Source organism: Aythya ferina (genome assembly GCF_964211825.1).
Source record: "Aythya ferina genome assembly, chromosome: 6".
NCBI classification, from domain to species: domain Eukaryota; kingdom Metazoa; phylum Chordata; class Aves; order Anseriformes; family Anatidae; genus Aythya; species Aythya ferina.
In genome coordinates, this window is record NC_140303.1 from 15,626,344 (window position 1) to 15,641,334 (window position 14,991).

The following is a 14,991-nucleotide window of genomic DNA, read 5'->3' on the forward strand; positions in this document are numbered from 1 at the left end:
ATAAAAAAAATAGTTTTTTTCTTAATGTCACAGCAACATTTGGGCCTAACTAGGTATCAAAGATATCTGCCATTATTGCCATTTGTCCCCTGGGTTACTATGCTTTGAGAAAATGGTATCTATACATTTAATGGTCTGTATTTCAATAGGCCGCTGACTGAGAACCAATTTTATTTTAGCTAAATGTTTCTAGAGCTTGACAGTAAATGATATATATGTATGAGCCATGTTGACTGCCATCTTCCACTTTTAATTTGACTGTCAGACATACAAGTAACTTGCTAATGTTTCCTTCCAATTTCAGTGCAAGGAGCCTGTTGCATAAGCTGCCTGCTAAAAGCTGTTCCAGATGGAATGACAGTATTTTGTAGGACCCCAAAGATGTAGCTATAAGAGATGAATATGTGTCAGCAGCATTGAAAGCATGACCTTTTTTCCTTTTTTGTCAGCAGTTCTTATTCCCACCCTATAATTTCTCCACATTCTTTGTAAGATAGGCCATGTGGGAAAAAGAAAGAGTTTAAGTCTCACAGCCATCTTCCATCATCTGCAGTCACATCTACCTGACTACACAAGGCAGAGGACAAAGGAGGAAGGTTTATAAACAATCAGGCATCTTTGAAATGACAGCCTAGGCCCAAAATTTATTTCAAAAAGGAAACAAAACTCAACCCCCTACTAACATAAGTTCCGGAATGATGGAGAACTTTGATGGCTTTCATAATAGATACTTTCTCTCATGAATATTCACTGAAAAGCCTGCATTCCTCTCACTGGAAACAAGCTTTAGAAAGCAACACATTAACAATGAATAAAATTTTACTGATTGTACCATTATTACTGATAATTTATATAGTATATTAACGTCACAGAACAGTCATCATTAAGCCTTATTAAAAGAAATCACAAAGTCTACTTATCCTTCTCAAATAAAAATATGTAAATTACACCCACCGCTCACCTTGCACAATACAGGTAAAACAATGCACTTGTTCTGAAGGGTAAGCCGTGCAAGGAAGCACAAAGAAGTCTTTTTCCCCCGCACATACCTCTTTGCGCACGCCAAAAAGGAAATTACTACAGGGCACTTCTGTCCTGTTTCAGATGATCAATTCAGTGCTCTGAAGCACTACAAATATTTCGTTTAGATTGCTTAGTTTTTCCTCTACAGTGTACAGTAATTTCCTTTTGATGCAAAATGCCACGGCACACACTACAAAGGCAGTGGGGGGAAAGCAGCACAGGGTGGAAAAACAACAGAGAGACTCAGGGAGGAATGGCTTTTGTTAATTTGACAGCCCTCAGCTAGCTGCGTAGCGGGATTTATGAAAGGCTCGAGGAGGCGCGGTTTGCTGTGGCGTATGGCTGCCACGCAGCTCCGGTTTGTGCAGCGCCTCGCTCCAACAACTTCAGAGCTCCCCGGCTGCAGACGTCCCTCTGATCAGCTAATCAGACATCAAGAGCGATGCGCTGGCTGGCTCTCGCGCTGATGAGAAGTCGCGCAGCATAAACAGGCACACGGCAATTGCTTTAAAAACTGGATTCTCCCAGATCAGGATTGCCTTTCAAAACCCAGCACTGTTCAGAACCTCCCAGGTGAATGACAGCAAGTTCTTTCCAGTCTCCCCAAATCTGGGGTTCAGTTCTACACAGCAGAAATTTCAAGAGCAGGAGCTAAAATATTAATAGGAAAACTTCACTAGAAAATAAGTGAATGCCTTCTAGAACTTCAATACCTCCCTGGTCTGAAAGACTGACTGAAACCACGTCACTTCAGTGAAACAGTCTTCCTTCCACCCTGAGACAAGCACTGTAACACCTAAGATGCGTTTCCACTCCTGCTTTATTTGTTGCCTAATTATAACACATCAAAAGCATTGGATTTCAGGCATTACATCATCAAGGTACAAACCCACAACCACTGCTCCAGCGCTGAGCCCTCCAGCATTGAGCCAAGAGAGACCATTCGTGCCCTGCCTTGCTTTTAAACAGCCTGATTAGATGAAACAATATTTTTAGCTTTTACTTACCACGAAACACCCAAACATTTTGAAAGTACTATTGATAATCTTTACCTCGAAACCAAGCTCTGATTGTGGTATGACTTCATGTTTACATACGCACATAAAACAGCGTGCAAAAGGAACAAGCTGTGGAGCTGCATCCCTACACACGCTCACATTATGCTAATCTGCAGACTCTTAATCAGAAAGGGTAATACGTTACAAACACAATTAATGGCCAGAAGAACCAGGGCAGGTTTCGACCCTTTTTAACAAGGGCTTGAAACATAAAAATGTTCTGATTATATATGAACCTTATACAAAATTGCAAATTATATGTCCACAATGCATAAAATATGGTCAATTTCAAGTCACTTTTAGGTAAAAATGGAAACTGGACAGAGCTGCTGGAGCAGCTCTTCAATTGATCCTACATCTCATTGTAGCCTTAAGTATGGATAAATGCAATTTAATCAGCCATTCCTATTGATTAACTCCAAGTTAACCCAAGTATTTATTGAAGAAACATGCAACTATAGAAGAAAAGGAGGTCATCCAGAATGTGGCAGCCCCATGATAATCAGCAGGTTAGCAAGAGGAGGTGAAATACTCATCCCTCCTAAATTAATGCAGAATTCCCATCAACTTAAAAGGGACCATACTCAGGCTAAGACTTCATCCGTCGTGAGTTTTAAGAGAGTGGAGAAGTCTGCCCCTGAGCAGAGACAAACAAAAGTAATAGCTCCAGAAAGGGAAGTTCAGATGTTTTAATTAGACCACAATAATTACTACGGTTCAGTACTGCCGAACTAGACTGAGGAAAAGCAGCAAAACATGATCTGCTCCCTAGAAAGTTCAATGGTGAACCCAACTGCACGCCCCATCAGCACCTGACCGGTGCCTGGGCAGTGGCCTCCAGCCGGGCCTGGGCAGCCAGCACCAAAATCCAGCTCCGCTCCCTGAGGCACGCTGGGCAAGGGCTGAGGGAACGGCCGGAGGCAAAAGCAGGCTTCCTCCATCCCAAAGGCTTCGACCGCCTCAGTCCCGCAGCGTGGCCTCACTCTGAGGGGGGTCCCCAGGAGAAGGCTTCACGTCTGTTGCCAACCAGACAGCCTGAAGCCAGGACACTCACAGCCAAAAAGCTGCTGGGCCAATACTTAGCTACTGCCAGAGCAAAGCTTTGGGCACAGAGTTTTGCAGAGGAGTGCATTACGCTGACTGCTCTTCCCTGAAGTCCCCTCTGGAGAGGCAGGGGGGAGTCCACATTTCTGAAAGCCTGGCCAGGGCACTACGATCGTGACTAGTCAGAAGAGGTTAACAGCTGCCTTCGTAAATTAACAAATTCAGTAAGAAATACCTCTTCTTTGATAGCATATTTGGATTTTTGCTATCCCCCTTTTTCCCTGATTACAGTCTCTAGATTTTTCTGTGGCAGCTATCACGATAAGGAAGGGAAGGTCTGGATGAAACGAGAGACTCAGATTCCGTACCATCTGTTAAATGACTTCCAGTCTGAGAGAACAGATGCTGGACTTCACGATCAGATTTTGACTGATCTAGAAACATTTTGCAAATTGGGGCTAAAACTATAGCTAAGACAAAACAAGTGTCAGAGGAAAACGTGAACGAATGGCTTAAATTCATCTCATGCTCCCTGGTCACTCAAAAGACACTTCCTTTTGGTAATCGTAATATGGCATGAGACTGCCTTCCTCTGAATATACACCAGGACAACATCCGAAAACAGAGTATGAACTCTGATTAGATTCTACAAATACTGTGTACTGCTCAAATGGTTCATCAGGTCTATCCAGTTCTCCTGGACCAGGCAGCAGTTTTCTTACGCTATTGCATATCTGTTGTGCAATAGGATAAGACCTGCATCATTTACTTGATGCATTACTCTACTGCACATCTGCCTTGCACTCACCTGGAGACAAACCAGTGTTGCCTTGATGTTCATATGACAATCACCTCTTAAAAACCTGACCACCTACTATCCACACACATCATGTAAGACAGCATAACCACGAGCATTTCTACATAATACCAAACTAACAGTTCTGTAGGTATCAAACACCAAAATTCCCAAAGTGCTAAGAACAACCAAGTGAATTATAGAACACAGATACAATTTTATATTTGAAACTAAGATAGCAGTGGCATAAATAATACAAATATGTATTTTTTACTGTGTATACTGAAGGTAGTTTACACTACTCATAGTTCTGATTCTTCCAACTTGCATATGAATGTTCACAAGCAGCTTAATTAGAAAAAAACATGTGGCAAAGAAAATGTAGTAATAGTTTTAATTTTTCAGCTGCAATATACAGAACAAAAGAAATTTCTCTAAATACCCCTTTAAAGCTTGTGTGAAAGAGCACAGCTATATTCAAAATGCAGAGCTGTTTGTGCCATGTTTTTTCATTTGTCAAATATCAATTCTTCCTTGTGTTTTAAAACAATCTGTACTTAATTTAAGTTATTTAAGCTTTTTATGCTTCCCAATACATTATGCCAAAGCATATTTCAGTATGATTGACGATGAGAGTTTTAGAAATAGTACTGTTGCAAAAATAAGAGCTGGTGTAATGTGTTTTGCTGTAACAGATTTTCATTTTAACAATAAAAACTTTCAACCTTCTGGGACTTTTTCCCCCACTTACACAACATTTCAAAATCTGAGAACCTTCCTCACTCTTGCTAGCTGTCCAGCTTTTGCTGTTAACCCTATAGTTGACAGAGGGATGCTCTGCCTTTTAGGCACAGAGGTTTCCTTTAGGCCTAGAGGAGTCTTGTGTACTGATACAACTCAGTGAAGCAGTGGGAGCCTTCAGCCTACAGATACAACTGGAGTCCCCATATAATTGCATTAAAAGGGCTTACTGCTGCTAATATTAAAAAAAAAAAAAAAAAAAAAAAAAAAAAAAAACAACCAAAACAGAAAATGTCTTTCTCTCCCTGATAGTCAACAACATAACATAAAATACTTTCTGGAATGAAATAAATGATTTCACCATTTTGTCTGTTTTTGTTCAAGTTATGAAATACCAGAATCAGCACTAATATGCTCATTTGACAAATTTCTCAACTTTGCAAACTTTTTTGCAACATTACAGAACTCTTCTTTGTACTTCAATTTATCAGACTAAGCCAGCATTTCTTGAATATGTAAGCGCTGGCAGCATACACCTCAAGAAAAACCTCTCAGCTCTCTGACAAATGACACAGCACATCATTTACGTGAAGCCCCTAAAACACCATAATGTACTTGGAGAGTCAAGAGCATTTTTAAATTGCACCACTCTGCAAATAACAGTAAATAACACTGTAGAACCGGATGCACACTAGGCATTTGGATGTGCCCAAAGCTGACCAAAGAGAAACAACGAACAGTCGACCTAAAATCGTGTGTTGGTCTTCAGAATTCCAGTCAACACTGAGACCCATAAAATGTCATTTAGATTCATTTAGATGCAAGTCACCTGACTTTTTTTTTTTTTTTTTTTTTTTAAACTTACCTTGTTCTTGTGAAACTAAAGGAAGATATGGTCTTAAATGCAAGATCTTCAGCTGAACTGGTTCCCACCTCCAGCATTAGTTACTTTTCTATTTCGCTCCTCCTTTCTCCCTAATGCGCCAATACAGCTGTTCATGGATTCTTACAGCATTAACGAGCTACGATCGAGGCTGAAACATCTCCCCATGCCAAATGAGGAAGCTGGGGTTTTGTTTTTTCCTTTTTGTTTGGGCATGTGGAAGTAGGAGTGATACAGATCAGTTCCAACAAGTGGGGACAGGGACCGGATCAAGGAAGGGAAAGGGGAAAAAACAGAAGTTTCACAAGGAAAGAAAATGCAGGTGCATCTGCAACATCAATTAAACCAGTGTTCATTTGGCATAAAGCAGTGCAGAAGCAGACCCAGCAGAGCTTTCTAGGCAAATATCAAATCTACCAAAAAGCTCTGTTCTACTTGATACACATACGTATCCCAGCCGACACATTTACAAATTCAACACAATTTTACCTTTCTGCATGTAGTAAAGGAACACTTTCCTCACATGCAAACACAAAGCTTCAGGCCTTAAAAATGCAAAGTAAAGAATATGGCCTAAGTGTCACCAACACAGTATCACTTTCAGAAGATCAGAAACAGCCTGCAATAATGTCCAATCAATTATGGGTTTGCTTCTGTACTTAGTAGTGACAATGCTGCACCTGAGTTTGTCCTCAGAAGGGAAGAGTAGAGCTTAGGGATATGGTTTAGTGGAGGGCTGTTAGCGTTAGGTTGGAGGTTGGACTCGATGACCTTGAGGTCTCTTCCAACCTAGAAAAAATTCTGTGATTCTGTGATTCTGTGATTGTAAAACAGAGACATGGGAGAAAGAAGAGACAATGCAGGATAGTAGCAGCACAAAGGCAGGCAAAAATGTCATGAAAAAGGCAAGGGAAGCATAAAGAGGTTCAAGACTGGTGATGCATATTAAAAGTAAGTACATTTTTTTCCCGCTAAGCAATGATAAACTGGACAATAAAATGCCAAACAAAGAAACAATTACTAAAAGCACAATGGTGCCTTATGTTGCCATTAAGCTTTATGTAAATATCGTACAGAGAAAAGTGAACCACTGTTAATTGACTATATCATCTAAATGACCGTATCACCCATTTTATGCAGAGAAAATTCTCTCCTTCACAGAAAACGAGTATGATGCACTTTGCTTTAGATCCAAACACATTTAGCTTATAAAACAGCTGTGTACCAACAGGTAAGAACAGTTTTTGCTTGAATAAAAAGATGAGTGAAGTGGACACTTACTGCTGTAACATGTTTGAGACTGTGGTCACTGGGATGAGAAGCACTTGGGTGAAAGTCAGCAGGGGGGCCCAAAGCTGGATCACTGCTCCTTCGTACCAGAAGCGGCATGCCTGAGAGACGAAATAAACAGCAACAGGTCAACAGTACTGCAGGAAAACAAGGAAGAGTTCCAGGTAGTCTAATGGAGAGGTGTACAGTGGTCAAATACAAACTTCCCCGTGCCAATACCCATCTGGTGAATTACTGGATTTGATGAAATTGTGCTATTTAGGATGTGCTGAGCTACAGAAATTAGATGATTTCAAGCTCTGTTATATAGATTTTTATCCGTGACCTGATAAATTACACAAAAACTGCTGTCAAACAAGAAAAACACACGTTCTTGGAAAAAAACAAAGACTTGCAGTTATGGGTAACCACATGTATTAACAAGTTCTGAGATGGAAACTATACTCTTGATATCAAGAATGACTGCAAACACGCAGAACTGGACTAGTATTACTAGTTTCTACAACTGGCAGTGGCTATTCCACCAGACCAGAACAGACTCCAAAACTTTCCACTTCACACTAAGGACAGCTCTCATTGTGCAGTTTTGCAATAGGCCCTGAAAACTGGGGGCTCACAGTCTCAGTTCAACTGGTCCTTACTTTCTCTCTGGGTATCTCCAGAAACCACACCGAGCAACTGCTGCTCTCTCCCCTACCAATTATACAAGCCCACATTCAGCCTGTACGGAAAGTCACTTTGAAAACAATGCTATGACAATACACAGGGTCATAAATTTTATTTCCATGAGCTCACAAGACGCAGTTGCCTCTTGCACTACTACAAAGTAGCAGCATTACTACTTTGCCTTCCCAAATAGATGCATGTAAATGACAGACCAGCCACTGTTTTTTGGGTTGAAGGGCAGCTGAAGGACAAGTGGGTAACTCTAATTTCCAATTAGACTCACCAGCTACTCGTGCCTATTCGTGTGCTGCCTGGGAGCAACCTCAAAGACCAGTCAGCAGCTTGTGGTGGCACAGCTGTCCCATTACCAGAACGCACTGGTGCCATAAAAAAAAAACTCCAGTTGAGGAGAGAGGGGAAACACCTTTAGTAACATGAGAAAGGAAACTCGCATGTTATCCAAAATTAAATAAAAATGACTTTTTTTTTCCAAGTCTTTCCAAAATAATTTGTCCCTAGGCGAATAAAAAATGCAGAGAACATTGTTCTCAGATGATTTTCCAAATTTTGCAAGTGAAAAAAAGATTATAACTGACAGTTATAATATTAATTACAGTGGCTGGGACTGATGGCAGCCATAATCGCTGGGTCTATAATAGAAGTTTCATGCAATAAAGTTTCCTCATTAGAGGGACACTTAACCATGCAGCAGCAACTGTACTACATTCAATCTCAGCAAAATTTTTGTCTTCACTGTAGTTACAATTGGAACAAATCCAGGCACCTGATGCTGAGGAATGACCAGAACATCTGATGTTCTTGCCCTTACTCACAATAAGCAACAGTTTTTATACCCAGGCAATCTCTCTGATCTCCACTTACGCAGGAAATCAATAGGAAGAGCAAAACAGCCTTAAATTTGAGTCCTAGCATTGCATGAATGCTCAAAAATCAGAAGGTGAAAATGTTTTTCTGGTCTGAGTGATCTTCGTCTTGGTATAACAAGCTGTGCACATTTTCACCAGAAGATTCTGAAGAAACAGACCGATCCCAAGAAATGGCCATTTTGTGCCGCTGTCTGAAGTTGCCAGTAGTCAAAGGGAAACCAAATCCCTCAACTCAAACATTGCTCCTCTCCACGTGGTTTGCTTTCCCTCTAAGCCCATGTGATAAGAGCGTTGAAGGCCCAGCCTGAATTGGTCCTTAAAATGGCTAAAACCCAGAAGCCTCTTTAACCCTTTACTTCAGCAAATGGCCTCTTTACAGATGAGGACTTTTTTCCTCCTTCCTTATCAAAACCTGAGCTCTGTCTAGTTGCTGGCACTTTATCCTTCTGGGCCCAACACTACAGACACGTGCAAATATCTATTTCTATTCTAAAATGGCGCAAACCTTCCAAATTTAGGTAGTCGAATTTTAATAACTCTGTTCTACAATACACCCCAGAGATGAATCACATCTTTAACCAATATTTTAATTACACATGCAATTTAATGCCATTATTCATTTTCTGACTTCAATACTTCGAATAACATTTTCTGCATGATGTTCAGCTAAACAAATGGCTTCCCTGGACACAAACCCCGTGCACAACTCTGGACCCCTCTAACTCCAGTCCTGGTGCACTGCTTGCAATCCTGCTGTCCCCTCAGATGAGGTTCACTGAAGCTCCCCTCCTCCCTTTCAAGCCAGGGCTGCTTCACCAGTGGAAGAGGTTCCACAAAACAAGACAATTGACCAGTTCCTTGCCCATGCAAATACAGATATGGGCCAACAGCACTCATCTGCAAACTCCAGTTTGTTCCTATTTCCTTGTTCCAGCTGACCTTTTATTTATTTATTTATTTTAAAAACTCTTCACCAATTCAATACAGCCTTGCCTCTCCTAATATGCAAAACATTGTCCAGCATGCCTCTGCATTTTCTTACAGTCCTGTTAGACAGCTTTAGGTTTTTGAGCCTTGTGTCTTCCTATCTATGCCAATTCTGCCCTATTAATATGTGACTCATTCCAAATCTCAGCAGAAACCGTATCTTATTCTTTTGTCTGTAATTCATCACATCTTTGCCTTTTAGGATGGATTATTTAGTGGTACAACAGTGACTTTAATATCAGTATAGCAATAAAGTATGATTACCATACATCAGCAGTGTCACTGAGCATTATAGATACTTCCCCCTTCTGTGGTGAGTAGTGCTCATACAGGGAAACAGCAGACCTATATTTAATAATACATTTTAAAAACTATAAGCATCAATGTAATTATATACTCATTTTTTTATTAGGGTAAGTCAAACACCCATACAGCAAGTGATTCCATCATGCTGTACTAACGAAAAAAAAAACAACCTCAAAGCAATACCTCAGCTTTAGGTTAATCAAATAATGTCCAGCGATACATTAGCAGTCCCATTTAGCAGTTCCAGTTTAGTTAGATACACAAACATTTTATTATTTGCACATAAAAACTAAAGCCAAAAAGTGTTGGATTTTAAGATACTCCTTCAGTACAATAAATACTTACTCTTTCTCTTTCAAATCATTCTTTCCCTGTATGAACACAGTGTCTGGTGACCTGCATCCAATTTTTAGTTACTCTTCAATACAACTGTTTGAAAACAGATCTTGAGACGCTTGTATCATTCAGCATAATGTAATCTCCAAATCCTTTTGATATAAACTCTGCAGAGAAATGCTCTTGCTGAACTATCAGAAAGCCAGACGCATTGGCATTTTATTTGCAGCTTTCACAACTGAATAAGCCATATTCCAAATTCAAATACACTGCTACTTATACTCTCAAAGCCATCATCCCAACCACTCTTCTCATTTCTTTCTTTTCCCATGGGGAGATATGAACAGTAACTCAGTTGTTTTTTGTTTTTTTAAAGTGCCTGCATTTAACTAGAAGACAGGAAATAAATAGAGCATGTAAAATAATAAGGCCTTAAAAATACCCTCAACATGGTTCCAAAACCAGTTCAGTGCCATACCCGTTCTGCGACATCAGTCACCAGCAGTGACCATGAGAATCTTCTTTCCAATTCAGTAAAAAGACCACAGAACCATAACCAACATACCGTGAGGAATATTTAATCATGACCCAAAATAATAAATAAAAAAGATCATTCTTGCAATTAAAGTAAGCTAGGACAAAAGCAGACACTGATTTGGTTATTCTTTCAGGAGTCCCATCAAAACACAGTAACTGGCTATTAACCTGAAAGCCCAAAGCATAGCATGGGAGCAAAAGTTGTGTTTACCTGCTATGTGTTACCCTGAAGAAGTCTCTTTTCAGGAAGGTCACTGGAAGGGACCATAATCAGAGATGTACAGTTTGACTCCTGTGCAGTCCCAGCTCATACCACGGGCTGGCCATGCAATGCTGCACAGTGACAGAGGCAGTACTAACATTGGTCACAAGATTTGCATAGTGAATAACAAACTGCACACATAGATAAGCACCCTGACAACACGCACCACATACGTGGCCCATGCCCGTCATACATATACCTTTAATTTGTTCGTCACTGCCCTCCTTAGATATGAGCAAAAGGTAATGGAAAACCATCACTCATGCCATTTATTATAGCCACTAGAGAGAAGTTTACTTAGGAGATACCCCCATCTGCTTTCTTTTCTCAAGAAACAATATTTTCTTTTCCTTATTGCTTTCCTTTTGTCGTGTTGCATTTCTGCACTATTCTACCTATGCTCTGGCGTTCGGGCTGAACATTTATAATAACCATTGTGAGCTAAGACAAAAGAAGTATTTCTTTTCCCTGAATGATGAAACACAGAAAACACTCTCCTTTCTGCATACCAAGTTGATCATACACACACACTATTTATAAGCACCGCTGTTTTACTGCAGAGCAGCACTTTGTACTTTAAACTTAGGAACCTGGTTTAAAAAATAAGTTATCCTCATCTTGCTGCATTGCAGCAGTAAGCCGCAGACAGCGGACGTTCAAACACACGAGCCAAACTCAAATTTTATTCTCATGACAACAGCTTTTAACCTCAATTACATCAGGGGCACTTCCCTCCTTGTCAAAATTTGCAGGGTACCTTCTAGCACAGCACCACAGCACATACCGTGTGTGCATGGGCAGCCTTACTCACAGTGCATCCTCTCTGACAAAGCTGAGGATAAAGTCCCACCATTTCCCTTCTTTAAGCAAATCTCTGCACCACTGAGCTTCAAGCCATGCAGAGCAACCCTTTTTCCTTTTGCTAGCATCACCTTCAAAGATTAGTATCTACACAGATTCATGGTTAATAGTGTATTTTCCCTGAACTCTTATGTTTTGGAAATATTTTTTTTTAAACTGCAAATATGGTTGAAACAAGCATATGGTAGAAACCACACTTAGACTTAAATTGGTTACATTAGAAAAAACAGAAGAGAATTTCTGCCATTTGTGCACAATTAAAAACTGAAAGCTTGCATCAACACAATGGCAAAAGAAGCATCTCCAGGCCAGATGTAATCCTATTTTCTTATTTTATTTTGTTTTTAATTTTACTAAGAAGCCATACAGAGATGTTAACACCTTCCCTGAACAGGAGTGCCTTCTGCCTTACTTCACAGCATTTGAACCCTTCAGTGGATCAAAAAAAAGTTAGCGTTTCAGGTTAGAAGGTGGCTGCCTAACTGTGGGTGTAGAGGCACCGGGCAATCTCAGACAAATAACACAAGGTTTGGAGTTCAGGACCCCAGTGTAGTTGGGGGTGTCTGGAGCTGCAGCTGTCCCTCCTGGGGTCCCCCCAAACTCTTCAAGGTCTCTAGGTTCTGAGTTCTGGCAGCAAATTGATGCCTACATCTAGATAGCAAAGTATCACCCGGAGTGACCAGGAGCACAAACAGGACAATTCCAATCCTTCCTTAATTGTCTTTTGCTTTCAAGTCTCCTTGCCCAGGAAAGCACAATTTACATCTAGCTGAAACCCTTTTCTTCTCTGGGATTCAGGCTGCAGGCTGCTGTCACAGCGCCAAATTCAGAAAACCAATAAAGACAACTGGAGTTTTTCACCCACTAGCATTTTCTGTAGGCTGTGCTATCTATAATGCAGTCTAAATTACATATTAAAAATTGATTTTGATGGTTTTGGGTGCAAACACACTAAGGTGGCTTTTGGGTAGGCTGCCAGATTGAGGAACATAGGCAATATATGCACGTGTGTATAACTGCATCCATTGCAACTCCCTAAAATACTGTGAGGTCTATTTGTTTAGCCACCCAGCGGGGAAGAACTATGTTTAAGAAGAACTAAGGATACACTTGGATGAAATACCGTAAGTGGGCAGCAAGAAGCTTACAATCAATCACCCACACAGTTAAAGTCATAATTTTAAATTCTGCTCCTGCATATAAAAATACTGATTAGGGTGGGAAAAATGCTGTCCATCACACGTGGATCAAGCTGTCAGGTGCCAAAGGCCATACCCATGACAATTACTCTTCTGCCTGCTTCCACATTACACTCGCCAGGACAGACAGACAAATTACTTTCTCACACCTGAATGTGTGTCAAAATATTTTTTAGAGCTCCTTCTGAACAAATCTCAACAAAATTTCAAGCCAGCTTTGAAGCAAAGCACTGTAAGTGGTACATCTGTACAGACATACGTGGGAAATTGCCCTTCAACACAGACAGCTATGGGCTGGAGGATCCCCGACATGCCAACCACTGCCACACAACAGCCTAAGTAGAGTCAGAATGACTTTTAAACTGGCCCTGCCAAACAATTCAGGAACTCACAACACAACATTACGAGCAGGATAGTAATTTATACTTAAATACAGGAAAGGTGGTTAATATACGACCATTTTTCTTCTCTTTGTCAGAGACATTTCACGTTAGCAGGCGTGCAGACAGCTCTGCTGGTCAGGGCTTTCTGAGAGCTCTAAGTCATCAGCCTGAGGAAATTCGGTCACCCTCAGATTTATTGCTTACCACCACCTGAGGCACCACGTAATGGTTCTGCCATGTACTTAAAGTGTACCTGACATTACCTTCTGCATTCTACTTTGTGACAGGACAGCACCACTTTTTTATTATGATTGTTATTAACTATATAATGCTCTGACAGTGTGACTTTATGTTTAAAACTAACTCAAATTGCTCACAACAGCAATAAAATCAAAGACCTACAGCTATCAGTTCTGCCTGAGGTACATACTGCGTTTTTTAAATTCCCATGGATAAAAGATTAGATTAACAAACTACGGTGATGTAACAGCGAGACAAGTGACTTAAATCTGCAAATGCAGAGCAAGGTATTTCCCCATCACTCTAAAGAAAGAGTGCTTTTTCTTACAAAGGAAAACAAAAGCAGCCAACTGCAAGTAAAACCCAGTAAAGTCTATAAAAACAGATGTTTTGGGGTGGTGTTCCTGGGTGCCATGGATTTCAACAGAATGCTTTTCCCTGTTTGCACACAATGGAAAAAATGAAGTCAGATTTTATTTACAAAACACAAGAACTGTTCCTACAGTTGTTGACCGACCAGAAGGACATTTCTTTGGAGCTGCTGTTATGAGAAATGGTGCCTCATGAAACAACTGGCACGAGACTGGGCAGAGCAGAGGGAGCCGCAGCAGCATCCCCCAGCATAGGGATCAATCACGTTGCCCGCAGCAGGGAGACGTGGGTTTTGCCAGCCTGGATTCTAGCAAAACTCACAACTCTTACCCTTGCTGGGCCGACTGATGAGCTTTGTGAGAGCACAGCAGCACTGCTGACAAAAGCCAGCACTCACCACTACAGGCCTGGCTCCTCTTGCTCTTCTCTAGTGAAGCCCCCGTCTGACCCACGCCAGCATCGGGCACCCTGCAGCTGATCCACACCCTCCTGCTCCCTGCTTTGGGCACAGGGATTAAAAATCAGAGCAGCTGCAATCATTTTGTCTCTTTTAAGTTATCATTGGAAACAAACAAAAAAATCTATTTTCTGTTATATTATAACTTCCCTAAGCACACATGACTTGTTTTCCTTCCCTTTTTTTTTTTTTTTAATTTTATTTTTAAAGTAATCTCTTCCAAATAGCATTCACATGTAAATGGAAACTAAACTTTACATATTCTTAAAAACGCCAATAAAAATGGTTTCTTGTTAGTCTTACAACATGCTGGACACAGCAAAAAGCATTCATCTTACTAAACAGACTGGCTTTTTTAAACAGCATATTATCTGAATTTAAATCAATCATTTTAGGCTAATATATCCTACAAGATTTTAAAGCTAATAGATCTCAGGCTCTCGCACCTCATTTTTATTCACAGATTGAAAGGTGAAAATAAGCATTTCTTCTATTTCAATTCCCAACCCATTTCTCAACTTCAAATGAAATACTTAATGAACTGTACTAGTTGAATAAACTGACACAAAGAAAATACTCTCTGCACCTGCAAAAGAGGCCATGCTGCCAAAAGCTGGTTTAGCACTTCAGCTAGCATCAGTTACAGGTGCTTAGGCAGTGACT

The 14,991-nt window shown here is 40.5% G+C and overlaps 1 protein-coding gene across 3 annotated transcripts in view; it reads right to left on the bottom strand.

The window, feature by feature from the left end:
* Nucleotides 1–14,991, bottom strand: part of PARD3B (par-3 family cell polarity regulator beta) — a 397,551-nt gene that overhangs the window by 259,059 nt on the left and 123,501 nt on the right. For all 3 annotated transcript variants that reach the window (XM_084522836.1, XM_084522835.1, XM_084522837.1), the window contains exon 4: nt 6,827–6,936. In XM_084522836.1, coding sequence (XP_084378962.1) covers nt 6,827–6,936 — 110 coding nt within the window. The remainder of the gene's footprint in view (nt 1–6,826; nt 6,937–14,991) is intronic.